This window comes from Anolis sagrei, chromosome 1 (genome assembly GCF_037176765.1).
Source record: "Anolis sagrei isolate rAnoSag1 chromosome 1, rAnoSag1.mat, whole genome shotgun sequence".
NCBI classification, from domain to species: Eukaryota; Metazoa; Chordata; class Lepidosauria; order Squamata; family Dactyloidae; genus Anolis; species Anolis sagrei.
In genome coordinates, this window is record NC_090021.1 from 179,140,049 (window position 1) to 179,153,591 (window position 13,543).

The following is a 13,543-nucleotide window of genomic DNA, read 5'->3' on the forward strand; positions in this document are numbered from 1 at the left end:
TATCACTCGATATTTTTCACTCTGATAGGTATACAAAATGAAAATAAATGCAAACCCATTCCCAAGACTTATTCCACCCGAAGTGTATAGAAAGTCTCTCATTATTTAAATACCTGCTTTAGTTGCACTTCCAACCTCTGTGTGTTAATCCTGACAGAGTCAAGTTCTGCATTTATCTGAAACATGTAAGAACAAAGGGCTGAAAGTAACTGTTATTTGTAATTCACGAGTCAAGATTCCATGTTTTACCTCTTTCCAGAGAGCTTTACATTCCTCGCATCAGTTGATGTATGGGATCTGCATGTGGTTTTTAGTTTGAATATGTTTCTATGGATTTTAACTGGGTTTTTAAAAAACTACCTATGATATTTAATTTTGTTTTAATATTTGTATATTTGTAGACTTGTATTGAAATGATTTTAACGTAAGTTGCTTTGAATATCCTTGTGGAGAAAAAAAGTGGGGTATAAATAAATAGAAGGAGGAGGAGGAGGAGGAGGAGGAGGATTTAAAGACCAAACTACAAAGACTCTGGCACAAGCCAGTAAAGGTGGTCCCAGTGGTGATCGGCACACTGGGTGCAGTGCCTAAAGATCTTGGCCTGCACTTAAAAAAATTGGCACTGACAAAATTACTATCTGCCAGCTGCAAAAGGCCACCTTACTGGGATCTGCACACATTATTTGCCGATACATCACATAGTCCTAGACACTTGGGAAGTGTCTGATGTGTGATCCTATACATCAGCCAGCAGAGTGATCTTGTCTGCTGTGGACTCATCTTGTTGTGTTTCAAATAATAATAATAATATTGACATGACTTCCCACAACTGCTGAAAGGCCATGGAGACTAAAGCATGCAATGCATGTTAACTTCATGGAAATGTGTGTCATGTATCCAAGTGCAAAAGCATTAATAAGAATTATCCAATAGGCTGGTAAAGGTTGAACAGTCCTTGTCTGAAATGCTTGAGGCTGGAAGAGTTCTGTATTTCAGATTCTGGAATACGTGCATATACATTAGGAGACATTTTGGAGATGGGACTCATGTCTAAACGTGATATTCATGTATGTTTCATATACACCTTATACACATCACCGAATTATATTTTATAATTTTGTGTGTGAAACCTGTTTGTGTATATTTCACTTTCAGAAATCAAAGGTGTTATTATCTCAGCCACTGACATGGGCACTTTTTTGAGTATTTCAGAATTCTGGATAAGGACTGTACAACCTGTACCAAAGCAAAGATGACCTGTGTCTAATCTTGATTTGCTAAGCTAAGCAAAAGTACCTGACAAAGCAACAAATTATTTCTATGTCACTGGACAGCAATGACAATGTGACCAAGATGCTGTTAAAGGCTTCAATATCTATCTGTCTAGTGGAAGGGGCCATAGTCAGTCACTACAAAACTCTGATCATCCTCTATATTTGGATACCTGATTATATTTCATCTCCAAAGCAGCATTCTGCTTACGCAGCTGATTATTTTCTGAAAGTACATCCGCAAGGGAATGCACTTCTTCTTCCAGCTGCTGTACTCTTGTCTGTGGAAAGCAAAATTAATGTGTCTCATCAATGTCTGAAGTGTGTGATTGTGATAGCAAAAAACAGTATCGGAGAAAATTACCAAAAGGAGAAAATTATGAATGCTCAGCTACAGGAAAATAAAGTGCTTATGGCATGAGATTACAACCATCAATTTATTCTAATCTCAAGTCTATAGAGCAGGGGTCCTCAAACTTTTTAAACAGAGGGCCAGGTCACAGTCCCTCAAACTATTCGAGGGCCAGATTATAAGTTGAAAAAAACATGAATGAATTCCTGTACACACTGCACATATCTTATTTGTAGTGCAAAAGAACACTTAAAAAGAATACAATAATTAAAATGAAGAACAATTTAAACAAATATAAACTTATTAGTATTTCAATGGGAAGTATGTGCCCGCTTTTGGCTGATGACCTAAAATTGTTGTTGTTGTGTGCTTTCAAGTCGTTTCAGACTTAGGTTGACCCTGAGCAAGGGCTGGGTAAAGGACCTTGGAGGGCCGTATCTGGCCCCCGGGCCTTAGTTTGAGGACCCCTGCTATAGAGCATGACCACATGTGAAACATAGCACCAGTTGCTGTGTTGTTTAAAATGCTATTCATCTTCCAAACACACTTCCAAATACCCATGACTGTGGACCGACCTGCTGGAAGAACTCCAACAGCTAAATGAGCAGTCAGGATTTTAAAACAATGTAAAGACTTATCCCTTTTGGCAGGCCTACCCAGACAGTCTTTAAACATGAATTTTAAGTGTCCTTTGTTTGTTCTCTGTTTTGTATATTTTACTATGTATTTTGCAGAGATATGTTTTGGTGTGTTAACTTTAATGGAGGTATGTTTTAGTATGCATATTTGTAGTGTTTTTTTCTGTGCTTATGTGTTTTAATTGTTTTATAACCTGTGAGGAGATTGAATAAGAAATATCATCATCATCATCATCATCATCATCATCATCATCACCATCGTTACTCCACAACTGCAGCATTACACTTACTTTCACATAGGTAAGTAAGGTGGAATTGCTTCCAAGGACTTAAGAGAACCATATATTCTACTCAACTGCGACTTGCAGAAAGGTGCCTTAAATCCAGTGCTGAGCTTGGATTGAATTAAGGTAAAACTCAGGTTCCCTTCAAAAGCTACTGCAGTGCCACTTAAGACATTTTTTCTTCATTTCTCTAATTTGTTAAGATCAGCAACCACATTTGGGGAAGAGAGGGGATCTTATAGGTTGTTGCCATTGAGTGATCATTTGTCTCTAAACTAAGGGAACATTTTTTTCAGACTCAGTCCTTAATTCTCCGAAAATCCACAAGCTGCAGTTCTTTGAGAATTACAATAGTACTATACTGTATAGAAATACAGGTTGAGTATTTTTTCTTTATCCCTTGGATTTTGGAATACATGTATTGCTCAGACAGGAGATAACCAGGTATGTTTTTCATCAAAAATACATAATGAGATACCTTGGCAATAGGACCCAAATCTAAATAGGAAATTCAATTATATTTCATATACATCTTATATACACAGCCTGAAGATAATTTTACACACAACATTTTAAACAACTGGGGGGCATGAAATGAAGTTTGGGTACATTGGAGCATCAAAAAGCAAAGGTGCCACTATCTCAGCCACCCAAGTGGACATTTCTGGATTATGGAAGAATTTCGATTTTGGAATTCCAGATAAAGGAATGCTCAACCTGTACCATGACTGATGAACTCACAGGGAAAGGAAGTTATAAAGAATACTTCTGGTAGTTTGTTTGCTTTCAAAATATCAAGCTCAAAATGCACTGAACATTATGAAGCAGTCTTTATTTTTCCATTGAACCTTTAAAAAAAAAAAAGCTTACAGCAACACTAAGATACAGCAGAGGGACAATCCTCCTTTACCTCTACAGACTTTATTTATGCATATGCATTTATGAATCATCCCTCTACAAAATGGAATTCAAAGGCAAATCAAACTAAGACACAAGACCCCAAAAGAACAAAAATTGTGCAGTGAAATGGCCCTCGGCAATAAAAGGAAGCAGAGCCTCAGAAGTCTGTCCTCCCACCTCCTGTCTCAGTCAGCTATTTGTCAAGAAAACTCAGTGCACAGGTTACATCTCAAACATCAAAAGATGGTATCCATGGTGTCTTGATTTATACCAGTCTAGTTTTCTCTCTTAACCAATTCTACGCTGAGAGAACTAAGGCCCCTTCTGCACTGCCATATAAAATCCAGATTATCTGCTTTCTACTGGATTATATGGCAGTCAGGACTTTGGCTGTGTAGAAGTGGTCTAAGACTAGAAATGGGAAGGCCTGGGAAAAAAACAGAAAAATTGGGGGATTTTTTTTCCATTTTTTTCTCTCCAAATTTGTTTGGTTCCCCACACAATTCCCCCCCCCCCCAACCAGGCCCTCCCTTCTCTTTTCAGTCCAAAAAATTGGTTGGAAACAAATGAAGTGGGGAGAAAATATCACCGGGGGGTGGGGGGGGGGGGGGTAAAGAAGAGTTTATGTTTCCCAAAGTTTAGATACCTGAAGTTTTCCTTTGTCGTATGCTAGCTTGTTTTTGTTGTTGGCCAGCCCTTCTAGGACCTGCTTTACTTGTTGCTGGGTATGCTGGGGGGAAACAAAAGCAGAAATAAGAACATCTCTCAATCTCACATCCATACTCAACATCCCCACCCCCAAAAAGCATTATTAACTTTTTCCCATTCTGGTCTAATACATTCCTCTTTTTATTTTTTAAGATCAATATCTACATATGTATCAGAAATCTTCATCAGCTATGTTAATAGCCAAAATGATGAATCATCATGCTGTATATACTTAAGTGTAAGCCAAGTTTATCAGCCCTTTATTTAGGTTGAAAATGCCCCCCTTGGCTTATACTCGAGTCAAGGTTGTTTATTATTTTATTCTGTTAATATTATTATTTGTATTACATTTATTATTTTACTCAGTTTATTCTTATCGTTATTATTACATTTACATTATTTTACTCTATTATTATGATTACATTTAATATTTTACTCTATTATTATTGAAAGGATATGTAAGCACATTTACACTGAAGGTTAGAATAATGGTTTAATCAGAGTTGGACAATCGTATCTTAAATTACAGTTTAATGTAAATATTAAAAAAAACATTTAACCTACTGATGCTTCAATTAATGTTATTTTATTGATATCTATTTTTATTTTGAAATTTACCAGTAGCTGCTGCATTTCCCACCCTTGGCTTATACTCGAATCAATACATTTTTCCAGTTTTTGTGGTAAAATTGGGTGCCTTGGCTTATATTTGGGTCGGCTTATACTCGAGTATATGCGGCACGTCTGGCATTAAAAAGAATAATCAATAATGAAGGATGAGACAAATTATGATTTGCTTCTGTCAAGATTAAAATGGCTGTTTAGATACAGGACCCAAACTACTAGATCTCTGTATAGCAGTTAAACATATAGACCGGAGAACAAACTGCTCATAAAGAACATGTCTGGGTATGGCATTTCACCAAGAACATTATTTCCACTTGAATGTAATACCAGCCCATTTTTCCTACCACTATTAAAGTAAACTGTTATCTTAATACACATATTGCCATTTGCACTCCTGATTTCTGACATATAGGAGAAGAGTATGAGGCATAGTAAAAGCAGCTGCTCCTTTGAAAAAGTCAGACTCTTTTACTAAGGAAACAATATCATATGAAAGCTGACTGGCACAACCTGGGGATCACAACCAGACACAGTGAAGACATCTGCCCTTGTGCTATGCTACTCTGCTGCTGAGTAAGCATGCCCAGTGTGGAACACATCTCACCATGCTAAAACAGTAGATGTGGCTCTTAATGAGACATGCCGCATTATCATGGGGTGTCTGCACCCTAAAATACTGTTTAGCCAGTATTGTACCACCTGACATCCGCCGGGAAGTAGCAGCCAATAGTGAAAGGACCAAGGCAGTAACATCTTTGGCCCATAGCCTGTTTGGATATCAGCCAGCACGTCAATGACTTAAATCAAGAAATCGTTTTCTAAGATCTACAGAGACACTCGCTGGAACACCTCAGCAAGCGAGAGTCCAAAAGTGGCAGGCTCAAACCCAGAACCTCAATCAATGGCTGATATTAAATGAGAGACACCCCCCTGAGCACACAGAAAACTGGGCGACTTGGAAGGCGCTGAACAGACTGCGCTCTGGTACGAGATGTAGAGCCAACATTAAGAAATAGGGCCACAAAGTGGAATCCACGACATGCGAGTGTGGAAAAGAACAAACCATTAACCACCTGCTGCAATGCACCCTGAGCCCTGCCACATGCACAATGGAGGACCTTCTTGCAGCAACACCAGAGGCACTTCAAGTGGCCAGCTACTGGTCAAAGGACATTTAATCAACTACCAAACTCACAAATTTTGTGCTTTGTCTGTTTGTTTGTTTTTGTTCTGTTAGAAATGTAATACAATTATCTGGTTGCCCGACACGGTAAATAAAAAAATACTAAGGAAACAGGCTAAAAGTAATTGTGTAGGTATCACACAAGGATCAAGCATGAATGAACTTGATAGGGAAAAGTGCAAAATGTCAGATTTTAACTGGAATTGACCTTTCTATTGATGGCAAATGAAAGAAGTCTGCTAGAATATCTTTAGCAAAATATATATTCAACCCACATATTAAAGATTGTTTTCCCAAAGAAACTACAAAATGCTTAACATTCTGATCCATTGTTGAATATCATCCACCTGCTTACCCACTACTTCAAGGAAAAAGGAGAGAGAGAGAACTTTATGGCTAATGCATTGCCACAGAGTTACGTACTTGTTGGTATTGCAAAACAGCTTCGTGTTCCATTAATTTCTTGTTTTCTTCTTCTAATGCCTCCACTGTCTTTTTCAGAGGCCCAATTTCCAACTTTTATTTCAAAAAGAAAGAAATACAATCTCACTTATACAACAAATGAATAATTCACACTTCATATCATCTCTTGGATGAAAGCTTTGTAGACCTTCACTCAATTGCAGAGGCAACTAGAAAACTGGTACCACAAAGCATTCAGTAACAGTTCAAATTATTGCATACTTGTGGTCACTGTGCACTTACATGAAATATGTTTTATTTTAAAATATGTTTGGATAATATGATTAATTTTACTTACATTACAATATGTAACAAAATTTGTGAATTTTTCTGTTCCTTGTTTGAAAGTGTTATTTCATGTTTCATTGTGTGGTGCTTACTTTGAAAGTAGTTGTTATTTTATTTATTTATTTATTTCATATATTTATATCCTGCCCTTCTCCCCACAAGGGGGACTCAGCACGGCCTCACATGAGCATCAGAGGACGCTAACAGCATAAATACCATAAAAATTACAATTCACAATAAAATAATTTCAAAACACTGTACAACATGATCAGTAAAAATTAACAATAAATTAATAGATTAACGTGCCAGTAAAACCAAGCCAAGCCGGGAGATTTCATGTCACAAAATCCAAATTTCTTTTTCCTATTGCCGCTGGCCTCTAATCGAACGCCTGGCCCCAGAGCCAGGTTTTCAGTTGTCTTCTAAAGGACAGAAACTTCATTTTGTGGCTGCCACAAACTATGTTGAATTGGTTGGGACTCTATGAGATATTCATTGAAAAATTATAGAAACATGTGCTGCAGGAAGTCCCGCAAAAACAAAGGTTTTGCATTTTAATACACTTTTGCCATATATTTTATGGAAGAACCAATTAGGAAATGATATTTATAATCCAGGAACAAAAATCGTGTTGTATAGTATTATTCATTCACAAACATATTTCGCTCCTGCCTAGAGTCAATGGCAGGGTATTGTCTCCTCCTAAAGAACGTTTTCCAAAGTTGGAACAAAGAGAATGAAAAAAAATCAGTATTTGGAATGAAAAGTGAGTAGAAAGCACTGCCCTCCCTGCAAATTCACAAAAAAACTGTAGCTCCTGAATTATCTTGCTGGATATCTACTGGATGTCCTCAAACAATAGTTTGTGACCACGGTCACAGAAGAACCCAGGCAGTATGAATTAGGTTGTAGTGTACAAGACAGGCAGATGATGTCCTCAACCAAGTCCTATTAAGGCTTCTTGGGTTTATCTCAACCTTCTCTGGAATTTACAAACCTACGCACAACTCCAGAAGCAGTACATTGGGTTTTAAGTCCTTGTCCCTTCACTGTGACCCAATTAGTCACAAAGGCATTGGTAATTCTCAATGGCACCTAAAACAACCTTGTCAGCACTTGTATGGAGAACATCATACCTTGCTTTCCTCTACTTCTGTTTCCAGTCTTTTGTTGTCTTGCTTCATTTGATGTAATGTTTTCTGCATCTGTCAGTAGGAATTAAAAATAATTTATCCTCCATATAACTAAGGGAGGGTTGAAGCTGTTCTACATTGTTTTGTAAAAGGTATGAGAACATATCACAGCAATGGCTTCACTTTTCATTTCTTTTATGTTTATCCCCTTTGTCCCAGTGCTGTTCTTCATATGTATTTCATATGCAACTGTATTTCCTTCTTTGCAGGATTGTGGGAAACGCACCGTTTCTTAAATAAAATTTGAGGCTAGTATCTCTATTCCAATCAGACACTACAGATGAGGAGATTACATTAACAGTTTTAATATGCAGAGCAAAGCCATTGGGTGACCGAAAGGAATCTGCTACGTGGTTGAGATGTAGTTTGGTTTTATAGTCAGGACTTTTTGAGCATGCACAGAGTTCAGTTCTTTGTTGTCTCTTATCAGCAGCTTGTGCCTGCCTCCATTTGTTTTCAGTAGCTTGCATTCCCCTCCTTTCCCCCCCCCCCTTCCTGCTGACCTCTCAGTTTTCTCTTCAAGGCCCTATCTTTCTTTCTTTGAGTCACAAAGTCTTCCTCTTTCATCTCCCCCAATTACCTATCATCTATGGCTCTTGTCCCACTTTGTTTTGACTAGCAAAGAGTTTCACTTTTCTTTTTCAGGTCCTCCATCCAATCCCTCCTCCCTAGAATCATAGAATCATAGAGTTGGAAGAGACCTCATGGGCCATCCAGTCCAACCCCCTGCCAAGAAGCAGGAATATTGCATTCAAAGCACCCCTGACAGATGCCCATCCAGCCCTCCTATCTCAATCTTTCCTTTTTAACTTTCTCAAAACTTCATTCTTATACAATTCACACTTATAAAATCTCTTCAATATATATTTCATATGCAACTTTATTTCCTTTCTTGCAAGACTGTGAGCTCTCTTACACACTCATAAGCAGATACACACAGTTTCTTACATAACACATCCCTGATTTGGGGAAATTCAGAATTTTATTGCTAGACAATTACTTTGATGTGAAAGTATGCCAAAAACAAACAAACTAATCCAAAGACAGAGGAAATGAAATATCGCTCAAATTGTTCAAAATAAGATGTTAGTCCAATATAGATGACTAATATAGAGATGATTAGCTCAATATTTATCAATATAGTTGATGTTGGATTGATATATTTGAACTTTGGTCAAAAGGAAATGTGAGAGGATATATTAATGAGTAAGAAAAGGAAACAATGAAAATTAAACATAAGTTTCTGTGAGTTTTCCAGGTTGTATGGCCATGTTTCAGAAGCACTCTCTGCTGACGTTTCACCCACATCTATGGCAGGCATCCTCAGAGGTTGTGAGGTTCTTTCTCCCACCCTGGACATTCCACAGATATATAAACCCCACTTGCCTAGTTTCCAACAGACCTCACAGGCTCTGAGGATGCCTGCCATCGATGTGGGCAAAACATCAGAAGAGAATGCTTCTGGAAAATGGCCATACAGCCTGGAAAACTCACAGCGACCCAATGATTACAGCCATGAACTCTTTCAACACATTAAACATAAGATCTGTATTTTTGATTATCTACATACATTCCCCACCTTCAAGAAATTAACACTTAATTTCTATCAATGACATGCAGTCCTCAGAAGGCACTGAGACCCTGGTGGTGCAATGGGTTGAACACTTGTGCCAGGGGGACAGCTGACCAATTTGAATCCAGGGAGAGCAGGTGGAGCTCCCTCTGTCAGCTCCAGCTTCCCATGTGGGGACATGAGAGAAGCCTCCTACAAGGATGGTAAAACATCAAATCATCCGGGCGTCACCTAGGCAACATCCTTGCAGATGGCCAATTCTCTCACACCAGAAACGACTTGCAGTTCCTCAAGTCGCTCCTGACATAAAAAAAAATCCTGTAAAGTCTCAGAGAGAATCATGACACCTTACTCGAGGAGATCCATCTAATCAACACTTACAGAAATCCCACTAGTTCAATAGATACGCTTTGACTGGGACAGAATTGAAGCCCAAATCTGCTATGTTCGACTGTAGTTCAACTGAGCATGTTCAATTTCTATATACTGTTTGTAGAGACAGACTGAAAATGGAAAATTATCAACTGTACCTCTTGCTCTTGGGTCTCTTTATCCTTCAGCAGAGTCTCTTTCTCCTGTAGAGCGGCCTCCAGTTCACTTTGTAACTTGGCAACTACAGACTCCAGCAACCTTATTTGGGCGATTTCCTCAACTTTGGAGGTTTTCTGTTTGCAATCAGCATGCTCAGAACGCAAAGCTTCACTGTACAGGAAACACAAATGCATTGCTCTTTTATTATTTACTAGCTGTCCCCTGCCACGCGTTGCTGTGGCCCAGTCTGTGTAGATGTGTTTTGTGTGTGTACATATGTGTATGTCTATGTGTGTATAAATGTATATATGTGTGTTTGTGCATATATGTGATTTTGCGCATGCGTTGTAATGTATTTTTTTTTTGTTTTTTGGCTTTTGAAGTCTCTTCTGCTGCATTATTCAGTCTTTTTATGAGTAATGGTCATTTGTTGCCCTGATAAGTGTATTGTGTCCAAATTTGGTGTCAATTGGTGCCATTTCGTCCAGTGGTTTTTGAATTATGTTAATCCCACAAACAAACATTATATTTTTATTTATATAGACTAGTCGTCCCCTGCCATGTGTTGCTGTGGCCCAGTTTGGTGATCTGGAAAATAAAGTAACGAGAAAGTTTTGGTTTCTAATGTAAGTAATGTCTTTATGCTTGTGGGTAAACAGTATTTCTTGTTTTTTGTGTGTGTCAGTGTTGATGTGGAGATAGTCTAGTTTGCCTACTCTGGAATATGCAGCATATCACTGTCCTTCTTTAGGGGTCCCTTTCAAATCTATGATGCTATATCTCTCTGTGTGTGAATCATATCTATCCATATCTATGGCTGGATGGCTCTTTGTCAGGGGGGCTTTGATTACATTTTCTTGCCCTGGTGAAGAGAGTTAGACTGGATAGCCTTAAGTATTTTCTGTTGGTCATGGGGGTTCTGTGTGGTAAATTTGCCCCAATTCTGTGGGATTCAGAATGCACTTTGATTGTAGGTGAACTATAAATCCCAGTAACTACAAATCCCAAATGTCAAGGTCTATTTCTCCCATCTGTGTTTATATTTGGGCATATGGTATATTTGTGCCAAGTTAGATCCAGATCCATCATTGTTTGAGTACACAGTGCTCTCTGGATGTAGGTGAACTACAACTCCCAACTCAAGGTCAGTGCCCACCAAACCCTTCTAGTGTTTTCTTTTTCTTTTTTTTAGAATTTTATTAATTTTTATATAGATTACAATGAAAGAGTGTTTTCTGTTGGCCATGGGAGTCCTGTATGCCACGGTTGGTTCAATGCCATAAATGGTGGAGTTCAGAATGCTCTTTGATTGTAGGTGAACTATAAATCCCAGCAGCTACAACTCCCAAATGAAAAAATCAAAAAAAATTGAGTGAAGGACATACATTGGGTTGTTACGTGTCCAAATTTGGTATTAATTGGCCCACTGGTTTTTGACTTCTGTCAATCCCACAAACGAACATTAGATTTTTGTTTATATAGATTGCAATCTTCAAAACAGTGGGTAGCCTATTACGCTGAACAGTACATATCTACGTACGATTGCATAAAGCACCCTGTCTTTAAAAAGACTCATCTACAGCTTCTTATTAGCTAAAATAATCAAGCCAAAAGGGAGCAGGAGAGAAAAGGAAGCCATGTCACATTTAAGAACAAACAGCACAAGCATTAACTTTTTTCCCCCTCTCACATTTCTTTCTGGAGCTGAGCTTTCTCATTCTGCACCGTCCTCAGCTCTTCAATAATGCTGGCTCGAGCAGTATCCAAGATGAGGTCTTGTTCTTTCAGTTTCTGATCAATTTTCTCCTGTTCTAACTAAAAGTGAAAGGAAAATGTATAGTTCTATGAATTGCCATAAAATATCATTATTTCTTGCCAAACACAAAACGTTTCTGGTAGCTAACATTTAGGGCCTGAGGACTGTGAAGGGCGGTATACAAACAAAGCAAATAAATAAATAAAGCATGTACAGTCATCTGCACAAAGTTTAATGAGTTTTGACATATTTATTTTTCAATATGGAAGAGAAAATTTCAAGCGGGTATTGCGATATGGAAATCTCAAAATAAAACAAACTGAAATAAGTTTGGGGGAAGAGTCTTTTAAGGATGCATCTACACTGTGGAAATAGTGCAGTTTGACATCACTCCAACCACTATGGCTCAATGCTATGAAATCATGGGATTGGTCATTTGTGGAGTACCAGCACTCTTTGACAAAGAAAGTTAAAGAACTTGTAACACTACAAGTCCTGTGATTTCATAGTATTGAACCACAGAAGTTACAGTGGCATCAAAGTACATTAATTCTATAGTGTAGAATAGAGGTACCCTAAATAGATCAGAAATTGATGATTTAGTGTTCTTATTTTATCCTTACTGGCCTTTAGTGATAAATCATACTATAAGGGCACTAAGCCTTCTAGGATTAAATCCCTGTGGCACAGAAGGTGTTTCAGGACATGTTATGTTTCTAAGATTTACAGAGATACTCGCAGGAATGCCTCAGAAAGCAAGAGTCCAAAAGCGGCAGGCTAAAACCTGGAACCTCAATCAGTGGCTGATACCAAATGAGAGACTAACCCCTGGGCACACAAAAGACTGGGTGAGCTGGAAGGCGCTGAACAAGATGCAGAGCCAACCTTAAGAAATGGGGCCACAAAGTGGAGTCCATGACATGCAAGTATGGAGAAGAGCAAACCACAGACCACCTATTACAATGCAGGCTGAGCCCCGGCACATGCACAATGGAGGACCTTCTTATAGCAACACCAGAGGCACTCCAAGTGGTCAAAGGACATTTAGTATAATGTCAAGTTTTTAAATCTTTGTGTTTTTAAATATGAGTACATTACAACTGTATTCTCGTTTTGCTTCTGATACGATAAATAAATAAACAAACAAACAAATATCTCAACAGATTTAAGATTCTCAGGGAACAAACTAGGAGCAACCATCTAGATTATGAGCAGTAGATTCTTCCATTTTGAGCACATGGAACAGAACAGCTTTACAGAATATTGATGACCATAGAAATGCCTAACACGTGTTCACGCCATCTACTATATGAAGCTAATTATTTACGTGAGGAACAGCTTACATAAATATACAGGAAAATGAAAATCATACCTTAAGAGCTGCCTGATGCTTTGTGATCAGTTGAGCATTTTCCATGGTAACAGTTCGAAGGGTACTGCTCAATTCTGTACATTGTTGGGTCAACTCCTCATTAAGCATCTAATAAGGAAAAGAAAAAGCCTTTCCACAACAGTAGTAGTTCCAAGTTTTACAGAAGACCTTATCGTCTCCCAATGCACATGTCAAGTCCCAATACGTGACACTTTCCTCTCCTAAAAATTGAAGTGTTTGCTTTGCTATTTGAGATTCTGGGCATTTGGCAATTAACTAGAAACATATCCCACTTTTAATTCCATTGGCATGTTAGCTAACTTACTGTATTTGTATTCAACTGCTGCTATGGTACATGTTAAAAAACAACCATGCCAGACATTTTTATGTATTTTAATTGTTCTC

General features: G+C 38.1%; 1 protein-coding gene across 2 annotated transcripts in view; it reads right to left on the reverse strand.

Annotated features, from left to right (window-relative positions):
- CCDC150 (coiled-coil domain containing 150) overlaps positions 1–13,543 on the reverse strand; it is a 50,864-nt gene that overhangs the window by 21,689 nt on the left and 15,632 nt on the right. The window contains exons 10-17 of one of the 2 annotated variants that reach the window (XM_067470732.1): positions 13,139–13,246; positions 11,701–11,825; positions 10,010–10,181; positions 7,850–7,918; positions 6,387–6,479; positions 4,092–4,175; positions 1,445–1,552; positions 114–176 (exon numbers count right to left, since the gene is read on the reverse strand). In XM_067470732.1, coding sequence (XP_067326833.1) covers positions 114–176; positions 1,445–1,552; positions 4,092–4,175; positions 6,387–6,479; positions 7,850–7,918; positions 10,010–10,181; positions 11,701–11,825; positions 13,139–13,246 — 822 coding nt within the window. The remainder of the gene's footprint in view (positions 1–113; positions 177–1,444; positions 1,553–4,091; positions 4,176–6,386; positions 6,480–7,849; positions 7,919–10,009; positions 10,182–11,700; positions 11,826–13,138; positions 13,247–13,543) is intronic. The other variant, XM_067470735.1, reaches the window with a different exon arrangement.